The sequence below is a fragment of the Eucyclogobius newberryi genome, unplaced genomic scaffold (assembly GCF_026437365.1).
Source record: "Eucyclogobius newberryi isolate DKJ021-1_F unplaced genomic scaffold, fEucNew1.0.hap1 SCAF_12, whole genome shotgun sequence".
Lineage (NCBI taxonomy): Eukaryota > Metazoa > Chordata > Actinopteri > Gobiiformes > Gobiidae > Eucyclogobius > Eucyclogobius newberryi.
In genome coordinates this window covers 25,157,534-25,173,360 of record NW_027315746.1, presented here as the reverse complement: position 1 = coordinate 25,173,360, position 15,827 = coordinate 25,157,534, and the positions used below count along the sequence as shown (strand labels likewise).

Genomic DNA, 15,827 nt, shown 5'->3' with positions numbered 1-15,827 from the left:
ATGCTGACATATACTATGTCACTGTGATTGTGCTCTGTTCATTGCAATAATGGAAAGAAGAATTAGAAAAAAAGAAAGTGGATATTCAGAAATAACTGCAGTGCAATGATGCAGGTGCAAAGAATGTGGATTTAAAATTTGATTGTAAATAAGAGAAAATTAGACGGAAATGCTCAGAAATCATGCAGTAACGTATGAGTTAGTGTTCACCATTAGGCCTCTACATGATGGGATAGGCTATCACAGTAGTATTATGTTAACAATGGCATAAAACATTAAACATGTACTAACTACCACTACATTATATAAAATCAGCTTCAAGATAGCAAAGATACTAATGAGCCATGTGATTGGGGCTTAAAAATGAACATGTTTAGCCAGTTAAATGGGCTTTACAACATGGTTTACTTGAATTTGACAAAAAGGGCGTGGGAGCAGAGTAATATAATTATTTGTAGCTAATGTCTTCTTATTGCATTCACTTGGGGACTCTTACCCCATGAGCTCACCTCCGCACATCTCCGACTGTCAGTGAACGCACCTCCGCACAAATGCGCGGTCTTTCCCAGTGCCCCTGAACGCACCTCTGCAGTCACAGCACGAGCGCAGCCCCTTGTTGCCAGGCGACCACCTCTGAACATTGACAGGACTTTAGTTTGAGTCATTCGTCCCAAAAACTTTTCCAAAAAGGCCGCTTTTCCAGGACCACGTGGTGTTTTAGCACAAGAAAGAGTTCGGCTAAAACTCAAGAAGAAGAAACAAAAGTCTAACGTCAATCACAGGTGCACTACAGGAGAAAGTGGATGCCATTTTTCGCTTTCACTTCCCTCCATGACAACGACCCCCTTTAGCTCATTAATAAGTAATAAGCAAACATAATTAAACCTGAACCTGTCGTTGGCCAAAGGAACATGCGCATATGTGTGAAGGCATCAGCTCCAAGTCCAGATGATGTTAGGTAAGTAAACAAACCTGACTAAAATGTAGGTGTTTGTTAAGATTTACACTTATTTACACTTTGCAGCAGCAGTTCTGTTGTCATTATGTTGTGCACTAATGTTATACCGTTACACCTTATAGAAATATTGTATTGAACAAGTGAAATTACCTCGGAAATTACACACAACTTCTACTTTTTCACTTTGTGTTTTAGCCTTGGCAAAGTGAAGACTGCTTTTACTTCATTTGTGGAGGACTCAAAAGGCGTTAAGGCTAAAAAGGTTTGACAATGCCAGATATTGAACCTCTCAGATTTCCATCAAGAGAAGAGAGACGACCTGCTCAACCAGGTAAACATCATTTAATACATGAAATAACCTCTTAGCGTTTCCACTTTGACCTTTCATTAGCTAGTATCAAGCTAAGTTACTTGTAACGTTGCATAGTATTTAAGAAAAAACATTGGATTTTTGTCTAACTAAGATGTTTATAGAAACCCGAATACAAATGTTTGAAAATGTTTTCTTCTTTAAATACTTCAACTCTTTATCCTCTTTAAGCTATTTATGAAGCTATTCCACTTCTTGGCCACATGGGGGCGCACTTCACAAAGAGCTGCCAAACAGGCCTATTCTGTAGCCTACGTTCAAAGTTTGAAGTGATGTGCAAAGAATCCTGATTTTGGATTCTTTAACCTGTTTTAATCACAATAAAAACGTCGTAAAATGTACAATGACTAAATAGCATTACACATAAAATAAAATAAACTACCGTAGGTTACAGAGCTCAGCATTGCAAAAAATGCACAAACAAATGTCATTAGAATTCAAAGATATGCTCTTGTTAGCCCGTATAGTATAATATGTGTTTGTTTTTCACTTGTGAAAAGTTGTTGCTGTCGCATGTGTGCTTTTTAACGTTTGCCAGCCAGATGGCGTCATTCCACCACCAAGAACGATACCCTTGGGCTTGTCTTGAAATGTTCAAATTAGTGCTCTGCTTTCTCACTGATGCTTTCAATAAATTGCAATATGCAGAGAATCACAAACATATTTTTACAGCCAAATGAGTTTTAGTAATTACTTTGCTAAATAAAATGAAAAAGTAAGCTTTAGCTTGTTCCAACTAATGCTTATTCTATTCCGCAGTACTGTATGTATGCCTTGTCAGACAGCAACTTCTGTCTTTAATCCCACACATTCAGTGAAGGGCATATTTTGTATCTGTTTACTTACAAGTTTTGTTTGATTTTCTCTTTGAAGATCAAGTTGATCTTCAGGGAGCCTGTTCTGGTCGACGCCGCACCTGTGCTCTGCTCAACAGTCCCTCGCCATGTGTGAACAGTGCTATTCAACATATTCAAGAGCTGAGAGCCAAAGTGGACAAATGGTTTCAACAGGTTAGTCGACAGAACATCATGGAGTTGTATAGAGACGTGTCCTTTTACATGATACATTCTGATAACAACTCCTTCTAAAAAGCCAGGGAAGTACCATTCCCAAAAGGACCAGGACAAACACCCATATGGTCAGAATCTACGGTGTGTGCACAAAATGTACTTGTTCATATTATCTGTGTCTGGTTTAATCCTTGATGTTCATCACTTTTTGGTTTTTTTAAGTTTTCAACCTGGAGATTCAGACAGTGAATCAGTCATGTCCACTGAGTTAATAATTGAAGGCATTGGACTGACACCAAGAGGTGAATTTATAACAGACTTTTAATGTTTTAACGGATCAAAAACAATGCAATTATATTTAATTAACTTGTTTTACTGTCTAGAAAGCTCCTCATCATCACCACTACTCAAGAAAATAAATGATGTCCTCAGAGAGGTTGTGTATCTGATAGAGCGTTTGGAGGCAGATCGACAGTATGCAGAGGAAGCTTTGCTTGTTGAAAAGAGAAGAAAGACGTTTTTGGAAAATAAATTTGACAGTATTTCTTTGTGGATGCAGCAGGAGCATTCATCTGTTGTCCAAAAAGGTCAGTGACAATAGGAAAATAGGAAAAGTCTATGGATGATGCTCTCCCATTCCTTAATGGGTACTGAACTAATATGGAATTAATATGATTTAAATATTAAAATATTCCAAATTATATACTTGTTAAGGATACAAAAAGAATACATTGTGCAGACAAATTTGTCCATTCTTATTTTTTCTTCCTCTTGTTGTGCATTTGTGCAATCTTATCAACGAATGGCTTGAGGTGGGGTGCAACCAGTCTGTTACACCCTGCTTTTTCACATTCACTCAGTTTGGGCAATTTAAAATATGGTTTGGTTGTGTTAAATGTTCATAATGAAATAAAAATACCCCTACATAAAATAATATGTTTCTCTTCAGAGCATGAGGCTTGCCTTAGAGACATCACTGAACTGAAGTGGCAGCTGCGGTTTGAAAAGGACAGACTTGACCAGCTCCAGGAGACACTGGCTCAGAGTGAGATGAAGAAGCAGCGCTTACATGAAGACATAATCTTCTGCAAAGAACAAATTCCTATTGTGAAGGACAACATGGACTTCCAGAGAAGCCTCATAGTTCAAATCAATACGGAACAAAAAGAGGTCACTGCATCGTGCTCTCCAGACTAAAATATACAGTAAACTATGTATTTCATTTTCTATTTCATGCATTTTCTGATAAAACAGGCTGACAAATGTTGCTTGGAGAAACGTGAAAATCTCGCCATGGTTGAGAAACAGTACAATGACACCAAGCATCTTGTTGAAAATGAGAGGAACTCCATGGAATTTGAACTGTTGTCTATGAGAGATCAGTTAGCAAACAGAAAGTGAGTATCAACGTAAGCTTTTTGATTGATTGTATGGTATGGTCTTTTGCTATTTATATCATTGCTTTTAGGGGCGATCTAGAGAAGTTCTTAGCAGTGCAAAAAGCAGTTGATGCTGAAATAAGGGAAGCTAAAGAATCCCTGGCTCAAACTAAGGAAACATGCACAACTGCATGTTATGATATCACAAAGTTAACAGGAGTAGAGAAAACCTGTCAAGATGAGGCGAGTATTGTATCATACATTATAAATACGACATATATTATACGTGCTATAATATAGTGTCCAATGCAGATTTTAAAAATAAAGACCCAAAGCGAAGAGGAGATGAAAAAAACTGAAATGTTACAGACAAAAATAAGCTCACTGATGGAGGATATTGACAAAGCTGTAAGTATGGTGTTTGTGGTGCAATTTGCGGACTTTTCAAAGCTGAATGTGTGTGTGTGTGTGTGCGTGTGTGTTTGTGTATCTATAGAGACTCAGTGGAGAGGCAGAAGTCTCTCTCACCACAGACCAGCTCGTATCTGCAGGTAATGCTTTTAATGCTCTTCGTGATGAAAACTTGGAAAGCGAGGAAAAGATAGAAAACTACAAGTCCAACATTTCTGAAAGGTACAACATATTCTAATCTCTGACATGGCCCAGTCTTGTACATGCATGAGCAGAGCAGTCTTACTAAAATATCTTGTTGGTGGTTTAAGTGTGTTTACTCATAGTTTTCCATGTAATTCCTATCAGCAAGAAAGCAATAAAGCAGATGTGCGAGGAAAGGAAACAGATGCTCCAGAAAATCACCGACAATGACGAGCAGTGGGAAAGGGCCAAGGAGGAAGTGACCCTGGTTGTAGCGCAGCACTGTGCCACCCAGACTAAGCTGGAGGAGCAGGAACAGCTCACCTTCATGGAAGAAGAAAAGGCCAGGGTCAGAGGAAACATATGTACACGTTTTATGTAGACACTGCATGAGGCGCTCTCCGGGAGAGAACTGTGACACTCCAGCTGCTGCGTGTCACTTACTGTCCTCTGTCCTTTATATGCAGAAAGTTATCCAAAGCCTCAAGAAAGAGCTGCTAAATCAAATAACTGCGATGGAAAACATTAAGGTACAAAAAAAGATTTAACATATATAACAAATGTATTTAATTATTGAACCCCTTAAGATTTACTCATGTAACTCGTGAGAGATATTCAGTCTACAAGAATTAACAGAATAAGCATAGTACATCTTGGTTTCATATTATTAATTAACTCAGTAATATGTCATTGATTGGTTTTGCAGAAATGTCTTACTCAGTTTAATCCGTGTATCTTCATTAGGCTCAATGTGCAAGTATCAAAAGTGAAACGTACCATCGTCAAAGAGGCGTAGAACAAACCAACCTCAAACTTCAGAGAGAATTCGAAGCGGCTTCATCTGCAGTGAAATCCTTAGAATCTCGTACCAAAGTATTTAACATCCCTCCACTTTTAGTCATTTTTCAGCGGTTCTGACAATCTGAAAATCCTCTATTGTTTCTTTTTTTTTAAGGAATTAAAGGCACTGATCAGACAGATGGACGACGTGGAGAATGAGCACAGAAAAACTTTGGACAACCTCAACAAAGAGAACTTAGTGAAACAAGGACAATTACAAGCTGCTAAGGTCAGTACAATTATGACATAAGTGATACCAGCGTGCATCTCGTTGTCTTGTCACAGGACGTGATTGGGATGTGGTTCATTCTTATTGAATCGCTTTAGTTGAATAAATAATCTGTCCTGTTGATCTCAGGATTTACACGCCGCTACAATAAAAAGATATGACAGCGACGTGGACAGGATCAGCAAACTCATGAAACAAAGTCGAGAGTTCCACCAAGCTTCTGATCAAATAGAAACAGAATTGGAGACAATGCCAGCGGTCATTGAAGAACTTGAGTGAGGTTTTTTAATAAATAATGTGCCTTAGTACTGTAAGTTTGTGCCTTCTAAATATTTTGTAAATCAGCTTTCTATACTTTTGATGTACAGTACATACATTTGCATAATTTAGTATCCTTTCTGTCAAATTTAGAAAGAAACCCAGTCGATTATTTGATTCCCCTTAATAGCTTTCCTACAGTAGCTTGTAAGACATTTGAATACCATTTGTATCACGTTCTTATGGTACATTTCAGCTCACTATTTAATGTAGAGGAACTATCTCTCACATCTTTGCATTTTTTTCAGGAGTGTTTTTGCTGTGGTAGAATTCAAAAACAAATCAGCTGCTCTCATAATGAACACCTTGCAGTCTGATATTAATAACTGCTTACAACGAACACAGCGATCCATGCAGGTGCACACTGCTCATGTTACAGCAAGGAAAAAGAAAATGGAAGACACCCAGGTAACAAAATAACAACCTGACATTAATGTTGTTCACTGTAAATCTGGCAACCCATGACTTTCCTTTCCTCAGCCGCTCCGAACTCAGAAAGCGTCTCTGAAAAATATTGCATTGTATGTTTGTTTGTGGATTAGTGTCAGCACATTGCCTGTCACAATACTTTCCCTTAAGATGCCGGGAAAAGAAGTGCGTGCAATTAAAATTACAAGCCATGGTCAATCTTGTTTAAGTGCTTTTCCCACAAATGACAACTGGCGGTGGTTATAGGCTTTTGTCTGGACAAATTTGATGATGCGTGACACTGTGAGATTGTGCTCCTCTCTTGACCTGTAGGGCCAATTTTTGAAAGGCATATTTTATAAAGTAAACATATAGAGATGTGATTACAGAAAGACAAAAGGGGAAGGGCGCAGACCAAAATAGCTGCTGCTGTCTGAGTGCTCCTTTGTATGAAAAAGGCCTATTTATTGTAAGGTTTTCATCTGCAGGATTATCAGCCCCAGCCAGAGCCTCTTTGCTGATGGGGGTTTCACATGGCTTATCTAATGTGAAATCGCCATGTGGTATATAGTTTCATTAAACGGTGATCAAGAATGCATTAGTTCAAAACAAGAAAAGGCAATGGAGCTTAAGCCGCCATGCATCCAAGTGCAACAACTTTAAAGAAGTTGTTGGCGTGAGACAATTTAAGAATTAGAAGTCTTCCTCTTAGACACAACTCCCATTAGCCAGATAAAAGTTAGTCATGCAAAAAAGGGTTTAGTGTTTTCACTTGACGGAATAAGATGATATAACAACAACACTCCTCATCAAATAAAAAGATTTCAGATATTTGCATGTTCTGAAGGAAACACTCAATGTATAGGACATAAAGCACTATAATGTCTATGTGACCGTAACATAATAAGCAACATGCACATTCAGCACAGTCACAGTGCATGACGTATATGGATAGGACACACACCATGGTCTGGTTCCTTATGGAGATGCTGACCACATCATGTAGTTTCATCAGAACACTAACAATGTATGTGATGGAATATGATTACAACATTTCTTATATGTTGTAGAAGGTTCAACAACAAAGTTTGAGTTTTTGAGTTTAATTGTCTGAATTCTTTAAAATGACATGTTCATTAAAGGTCATTTGTTCATCTGCAACATAACACATGTGCTGAGGGTCATCTGCACAATACACATTTGTTTTTATAACATTGTGCATCTTTAGTATCACAGTATAAGCGCTGTAATTGAGGTACATGTATTTTCCTAATTATTTCCAAGTAAATCAATTTTTGTCTTTCTAAATAATCTCAGGTAATACCCTTTTAATCTATAAGGAAACAATTAAACACTAAACGTATTCCACTATGATGCACACCCATTTTTGATTTGATCAGAGTCTGACATTTGGCGAGCACAAAGTAAACAATGCAAACTGCCGATGTTATCAGTTTCTTATGGGCAATGAAGTGTAATTTGTTCCATTTACACTTCACAACAGCATCAGATGGGCTTTGTCAGTGCGGCATGGAGTAATTAAACCTGAAATCAATAGCAGGCATTTGTCATGTTTACAGCCCCTCTTTCTGCTGGGTTAAACTCATCACTTTAGTGCTGTTCTGTTTTACTGCAGAGACACACTTCATTATGTCGGCAGGTAGAGTTGAGATATTCTGTGGGCACATATTCCATAGTTGGTGAGACTGTATTCAAATCATTTAAAAACATATAGACACACTCTCTATGAAATGTATGTAGCGTTATGCTTGTTTCCAGTCTTATATCTTTGCTTTTAATCATGACCAATCAACATACCAATGGTTTCAAACTTTTCTCCCAGCAACCTCTCTACTGGCATAGGCGACTCTCAGGGGTAAATTATACTTTTTTATACTTATTACTTACTTATATAAATGTACTTTTTAATCTCTTTGAACATGGCTTCAAAATAAACATGTGCTTTTTAATCAAGGCCAGTGAAGTAAGAGTACAAAAAGTTTCTCACTTTACTGCATGGTATAGTGGTACACATACTGTGGAGCTTGTATTGTACCATTGTCAACCTATTTAGCAATTATATTAATTGCTTGTATTTAAATTTGCACATTTCAAGCTTGAGCAGCTTCTTAAAGTGTCACAGAAGCCTTTTATTCCTTTATTCTCCACACTCTGCTTTTGTAGCCACTGTTGTCCGGACAGAAATGGACCATGCCAAAGTCCTCTCTGGCTATGTATGAACTGGCTAGAGCTAGGTGGCATGGTGGCACAGCGGTTAGAGATTCAGCCTCACAGTGTGGAGTTTGCATGTTCTTTCCGTGTCAGTGTAGGTTTCCGCCAGGTGCTCCAGTTTCCTCTAGCACTAAACCCTCTGGGACCAGGGCTCTTCTGAAAAAGAGTCTGAACTGGGACTTTCTGGTCCCAGCCAAAGGCGGTATGGACGATTTTTCGGCGATTTGAGAACGCAGGCGGAAGTGCGCATGCGCACTCCCTCGTGTGGACTGATACAACACACGTGCGTTTGTTTATTAGCGCAACGGAGCGCATCGCATCGCTCGTCTCCCGTAGATTTCTGTCCACTTCTGCTTCAGCTCGAACTGTCTTTCTCGTCTTCATTTTGCCCCGTACACTGAGGGAACTATATTTTGATAGATCCATGCGCTTAGGCACGCGGAAACGTGGGGACGAGCCTGACGCAGCTGCAGGTGAGCGATAGGTGCGTTTTATGATTGATAAGTGGCAGGACAAATGATTTATCCACGCCACGAGGAAATATGATAAAAAATTTGATGAAAAAAATCGTCCATACCACCTTTAACCAGAAAGTCCCAGTTATAAATAAATACATAGATTTATATTCTTGAAGTGTTAATGTCCAAGAGTAGCAGTATTATGGTGATAATAGATTAAAAGTACAGACAGTTGTCTAGGAGGGACTGTGCAGTCCTGATGAGGGAGAAATATCCGCACGCTGTCTAAACTCTAAAGTAAACTTAATGCACTCGTCAAAGTTTCACCTTTTTCTTGTGCCACAGGATGAACTGAAAGTGACTCTGAGAGAAAACAAGCATTTGGCAAGGACCTACGAGCATCTCACTAAAGTCCTCTTCGAGTGCAAACAAGAGGCTGTGTCTGCCCTGTCCGAGAAAAGCAGTGCTCAAAGATCTTTTCTCTACTACACCGAGGTACAGTATGTGTATAAACGAGTACACTTTTCCTTTCCATAGGATTTCATTTTGGTTTGAGAACAAGCTCCAGTGAGGAGGTTACTGCAGCAATAATGATGAGTAAGGTTGTGTGGAGGAGTATGATGGATGTGACATGTTGTAATGATAGCAGTGTAGTTTTGCTAAAAAAGGGAGTAGTGCTTTTGATGCCAGATATTAATATTTAAACTTTAAATTTTGAGTTTTATTGTTGGGCTGTAAACGTTAAACATCTTAACTATTCCTGTTAAACTAAATCTTATGCCAAGCTAGAACCAAATGAATGTCGGCAGTCCTTACATATTCTGACTCGCTGCGGAGGAATATTCAGCAGCTTCTTAGCATTTAATCTTTATAGTTTTCGACATTATTTAGCAAGAGTGGAATTACACATGACAGCCATAACATCAGCAAGAAACTACCGCTCACGCAATAAGAAATACGTATTATTTCTTCCAAAATTACTAATACCTTGAGCAATTCCTCATCTAACTGCTTGAATGTTATCAAGTGAAAAATGCATGCAAAAATAAAATCCTGTGGACAGGATTTTCCACGCTCATGATCAAAGCCTGATTTTCTTTTTCTCCGGATCCGGTCTTCACCATTTTGTTTGTTTCAGCTCTACACTTGTATAACAGCATTCTGCTGGGCAATTGCATGTCTTTAGTTTTTACATATTATCAGGAGTCAAAGGATATGTAGATGGTCGGCTATTGAATCTGATTTATATACAACCATTCAAAAATCTCTTGCTCTTTTCTTGTCCTTTGTCATTTGTAAGCAAAAGGCACATTTTGTACTATTTTACTGTAATTTAGGGTAGTAAAAAATCAGTACCCAGATAGTAAGCAATACTAAAACTAGTGTCGGAACTAGATACTTAGTTGAGCAAGTATTGTCACTGAAAAAAATTGTAAATATTATAGTAGTAATAGTATATAATAGTTTTTAAATGCTAAAGAACTAGTATATAAAGGCCAATGTTGAAGACACAACTCTTTTAGTTAGACAGAAAGTCCCTGTTTTAACAAAGGATTTTTATATAATGTCAGAGTGCCTCAGACCTGCTCTCTTATTTAGTGTTGAAAATGCTTTTGTGTAAAATCGTATCATTGGGATATCAAACCTTTTCATTACTACTTCTAATGTTTGTCACACTTATGCATAATCTAACACAACATTGGATGAACATAACTCACAAACTGTCCCGTCTTGTTTGAAGATGTCTCTATAGTTGTCCTTGAGCTTATAAAAAAAAGCCAAGTTATACTGTAGATAGTAGTCCATTAGCAACTGCAGTAGTAGTATCTTTCTCCATAGTGACGTCACTAGGCCAAGTTACTGGTCAGCTCTGTGGACGTGAGCTCAGAGGAATAAAAACATTTGGAATTGAATAAAAGCAAGATGGATGTGTTAAATGTTTATGGAATTTTCTAGATAAAGCATTAACATGAAGACAAACAGGGGGAAAACATGGGACCCCCTTCAATGTTCTAACCCTCAAAATGAAATGCAGCTTTAGGGGGCTTTCTAATAACAAGAAAAAACAACAAAATATACAAAGTGCGGTTCAAACACTGTTCCATTCATTGCACACTGTCCTTGTGTCCTTGTGCTGGACACTTCACCCTCCAGTGTGAATGTGGGCGTGATTGGTTGTTGGTGGAGCCGAAGGCGCAGATTGGCAGCCTCTCATCTGTCCGTCTGCCCTAGTGGAGCTGTAGATTCACTTTCCACCGCTTGTTCCCGTTCGGGGTCGCGGGTGACTGGAGCCTATCCCAGTGACTTTGGGCCTTAGGCGGGGTACACCCTGGACAGGGGCCAGCACGTCCCAGGGTTAACACAGAGAGACATAGACAAACATTCACTCTCTCATTCATTCACTAGGGCCAATTTAGAGTGGCCAATTTTGCCTAACACCTGCATGTCTTTGGAGCTGTAGAGTCCATGATGATTATTGTTGTTATGATTAACTTTTTAAGATGTAATTATACTGTGTTTATCATTTAAACTAAGAAGGGTTCAAGGGTTTCTTAAGTAACTGCGATTAGTAATTCCAACAAAAATCTAACGTGAACTATTAAGTATATGCCTCTCCAAACCTTCTTGGCTGTACTGTATGTGGTGAAATGACTTTGTTTATGTGGGAGCTTTCAGCACTTGAATTTAACAGGCTCCACCATAAAGAGCATTCTTGTTATTGTCTTTCCTTCAGGAGCTGATGACTGAGCTAATTCGCTTTAGTTTTCAATGCACTGGGGAACACATTGCCAAGCAATGATAAGCTTTGTAGGAAGAGTGGAGAGATGGAGGGGAAAGAAAAGCAATGGCATCTATCAGAATTTAAACCTCTTTGCTTGAAACTGTTTTCAAATAATAAAGCAAGCAGCATGTCTTTCCAAGAGACTAGGAATAATTTCTGGTTTCAGTGGGGGGTTCATGACTCTGTGTGTATGTGTAAAATATGTCTTGAGGGGATTGGTATAAAGTTAAACTGGGTGAAGTAGAAATATTTTACTCATCAGCTTTGCAGTCACAGAGTTTGCCTCGGCTAGAACAAAACTGCTGAAGCATTTAGAGAAAATTAACCCCCCATCCTGGCAGCCAGATGTGACTGGATTCTGATGAGTGCACACGAGTGGGCAGAGAAACCAAGAGACTGTGAAATTCCTGTCAGGCCCGTGTACTGCAGAATGGGCTATTGACTGCTTTCTCTATTCCCCTCCATCATTCTTCTTGAACACTGCCATTAATTTCCTCTCCTGCCTTACCAATTCCTTTTCTCTGCCTTCTCTCCCCCTAGCTCTCTTTGTTGCAGAAGAGGATGCACAAAGCTTTGGTGAAATACTTCAAACAACGCAGCCTCTACAGCCAGGCTGAACTGGATCAGTGCCAGGCTCTTTCCCAAGAGACAGACCAGAAAATAAAAACAGCCCAGGTATTTATACCTATACGTGTAAATCACAACAATAACTGCACAAACCTTCATCTGCCATTTATATGGTAAATCCTTTTATTCGTCTTCTATTCCAGCCTAGGTATTTCACTGGTTGGTGGCATATTCTTGTGCATACTACAGTAACTCCATGCTACGCTTGGCATTGTGTTAGCCTCATCCGGCTAGTCAGTTGTCTTGTGTCTTCTTTGCCAAGCACGGGCAGCCAGGCAGTGCCAGAGTAAAACATCCACCAGGGTTTTATGGCTCACTACGGTGGTGGGGCTGAGGACACCACTCACACATTATGGTCTATACATTCCCTCACTGACTGATGTGATGAGTGATGTGATGGATGAGGCGTCTGCTGGGGCGCCAATCTGGTGACCCCATGTCTGAGTCTAGCTCTGCTACAACAGATAACTCTATAGACATTATGTTTGCTCACCCTGTGTTTTTACAACTTATTGTGACTTAGTGGTCCACATATCAGGGACAACAACCTTATGTCTACATACTATAAACTAAAGTGGCATATTCTGCAAGGTTGAAAACGTAGGCTTCTTCAATTAGAGGATAATCGGTCTCTAATCTGCGCTGCGCTTTGAGATGAGGTCAAAGCGGACAGAGGGACAGTGATGAATCTTTATGAAATGTCTTGTCTAGGTGCATTACTTTTCAATACAACATTAATAGGAAGCTGGAGATAATATCTTACCCCATTGCATTTTATTTTAAATTATGTTTGTATGTTATTATTAATTAGGGAGGCAACAATACATTTTTTTTCACAGTTCATTATGCATCTGTATATGGATCACAATATTGACATGCTTTTGATCATTTTTAGGACTCAGAAGAAGACAAACTAATGTTTCCTCCATTCTTTTTCAGGTGATTATCAAAAAAAACATTTTAACATTTTTAATATTCAATTACTCTATGTCTTCTCTATTTAAATATAGCAGAGTCAGGCCTTTATGCCCATTGTCTTCCTGTATCTATGAAAGTGTAACACAATTAATGTGCTGAAGTAGTGACATTTTTTGTATTGTGAGGGTCATATTGAATATTGTTGCATCCCTAATAATAATTGAGACTTGCTCAGGTGGTTCTAGCCTGTTGAGTTTGGATGTTGTGTGGTTTAAATAGGCCAATACTAGGTTCTAATGAGTAAATCATCTTCAAATGTTCATTCATGGAAATTACTAATTCTTCTGATTTAAGCAGGACACATTCCACCAAGCTTTGCATAGTTTGCATAGTTTTACCCTTCATGAATCAAACCTGCCAAATTATTCATGTTTGGAAACAGCACATACAGTACATTCACTGTGAAGTGTGAATACTATTATACTTGAATGTAGTTGTTTGAATATTACATTCATAATTATCAGTAAGTAATTTAGAATATGTTTTCCAAAGAGGTTCAATGTGAAACATCATTAAGTGCTTCTTTCTCACTTCCTGCTCCCTTACGGCTGACATGTTTTTTTGATGAGTCTGGTCCAGACATTACAGGCAACTGGCATGTCTCAGCGGCCCAGCCTGAAAAGGCCCCTGCAGATCACAGCTCAAGGCAGGGAGGAGTGGGGCACAGGGGGAGGAGCTATCAGAGCGCTACAGAGTGTGAAGGACAAAAGAGCTGGTGTATTCAAGCGCACAGCACCGTCACCCGTCACAGCTCAGCACAGGGTCCATCAGAGCAGGCAGCCCTCACTTTGAACACTTTGGATCACAATCTTACAAAGTGCATGTGGAGAAGGACAGTAAAATAAGGACAAATTATGATAACCAGGATATGTTGGAACTTTTAATATATCATCAAAACATTTAGATATGTACTGCAGGCATGCAGGTACATGTCCTAATCAAATATGGTAACTCATTAGATGTGATAAACAGGTAAAAACAGAAGGTAAATCAGGCTAAATACTGATGAGGCCTGTGCTAATTCATCATGTCCACTTAACCTCATGAGCCTCGCATAAGAGGTCAGGTTAGTTTCACAGGGAAAGCCAAATGGCAGTTTGTTGTACTCCAGCTTGTGGGGAAGAGGCCGGGGAACCCTGGGGTGGGCGAGTGGGTGGGATGTGGGAGTGGGGGCTGGCGGGCTGTCATCCTGTTACACTGCTGCCAGAACTGGCAGTTCAGCTTTGTGTTCTGCAAGTTTACACTAGGGAAGGCATAATTGACAATGGCTAACAGCAGAGAGCACTGCACAGCCTTGTTGAATGGCCAGTAATGATTGGAGCAGACGCCCACTGCCCCATTCCCAAGGGACAATAATCCAAGATCCTGTTTCTGATATAATTGTTAGTCAGAGAATTTCTGCATGGCTAGGTTGGTTCAGATTCCCAAGCTGGTTGACAGTGCCAGGCAGTTTAATAGAAAAACTGGATGCTGAGGTTTTTAAAACAGGCGCACTGAACCTGGACATGGTTCACCAGAAGCTTCTTGTTCCTCCTCAGAAAAATAAGAACAAAATGGTAACTCTCACAGGTGCTCATAGAGCAAGCACAGTTTTAATGCTGCACCTTTTAAACAAGCCCATTTCATAATTGCACCAATTTCTTTTCCTTTCTTACAGGAGTGGTTGGCCGGAGAAATCCATGCTATTTCAGCATTCCTGCAGTCTTTGACAGATGACTCCACTTCCATGGATGAAGCCAGGGTGAACAAACAGGCCAGTTCAGATGCTACTGAATCAAATAAGTAGATTCCTTGAATTCTGAGTGTGGAGTGTAATTGGACATTCACCTGTACCAGACAACTTACTTACCACAGCACGCTTCACTATCCCCCTCTACTCGCCGCACATCCATAACAATGAAACAGGTGACTTTCATGCTGCTGTCAGGACTGATCTAATTTTAGCTGGGTGAATGATTGCAATTGGCTTTGCCTCATCAGATAATTAATCTATGTCACCATTAATTGGAAAAGAGAATAATTACAGGCTGTGTTGACAGAAATTCTACGCTTCTCCAGATTCCAAGATCTAATTACAACTAGTGAAACCCGGTGACCTTAACTAGCACTTAGTTCACTGCCACCTTGACCATGCCCATGCCATGTCCAGTATCTCTTTAAAAACTGTTTTCATGATCATATATGCACTCCTTCTCCTCGCTCTCTGAAAGCTGTCTCTCTCAATCACTTTTCAATATTCAATCTTAATTTTGTGGAGGTTTAGCATTTTCAATGAGCTGGAGATGAATGATTAATGAATAAATTTAAATGCTTCATTTTGTCCATGGATCATTAGTTAAGTCCTTTGTGGGAAGGACCTGAGAAAGGAGTGAAAATTATTGAGACATTAGCCTGAAGCAATCCAGGGGTAAATAGTGTGCACAAAAGAATGTTGTGTGCGCACTATCCAGTGGCTTTTGAGAACCCTGGGGAAACTCTGTTTTCAATTTGAGCTTAACTAAATTAAATAGAACGCTTGTGAAAACATTTTGTGTTAGATTGTTTTTTTTTAGCAATGTCATACTTATATACAATGTACACTGCTTAGAAATGAAAGTCAAGTGTTATTACTTAAACTGTTTTACTAAAGCTGAGAAAAACAAGT

The 15,827-nt window shown here is 39.2% G+C and overlaps 1 protein-coding gene across 1 annotated transcript; it reads left to right on the top strand.

Moving 5' to 3' along the window:
• Window positions 1-810: 810 nt before the first annotated feature.
• ccdc178 (coiled-coil domain containing 178) lies at window positions 811-15,748 on the top strand. Its single transcript, XM_072440488.1, has 20 exons — window positions 811-958; window positions 1,154-1,289; window positions 2,202-2,338; window positions 2,421-2,479; window positions 2,561-2,640; window positions 2,722-2,925; window positions 3,288-3,508; window positions 3,593-3,735; window positions 3,807-3,960; window positions 4,030-4,125; window positions 4,214-4,350; window positions 4,477-4,660; window positions 4,779-4,841; window positions 5,056-5,184; window positions 5,267-5,380; window positions 5,510-5,655; window positions 5,947-6,106; window positions 9,142-9,291; window positions 12,119-12,253; window positions 14,841-15,748. The coding sequence occupies exons 2-20, from the start codon at window positions 1,229-1,231 to the stop codon at window positions 14,967-14,969; spliced, it is 2,502 nt and encodes an 833-aa protein (XP_072296589.1). The 5' UTR covers window positions 811-958; window positions 1,154-1,228; the 3' UTR covers window positions 14,970-15,748.
• The last annotated feature ends 79 nt before the right edge of the window (window positions 15,749-15,827 follow it).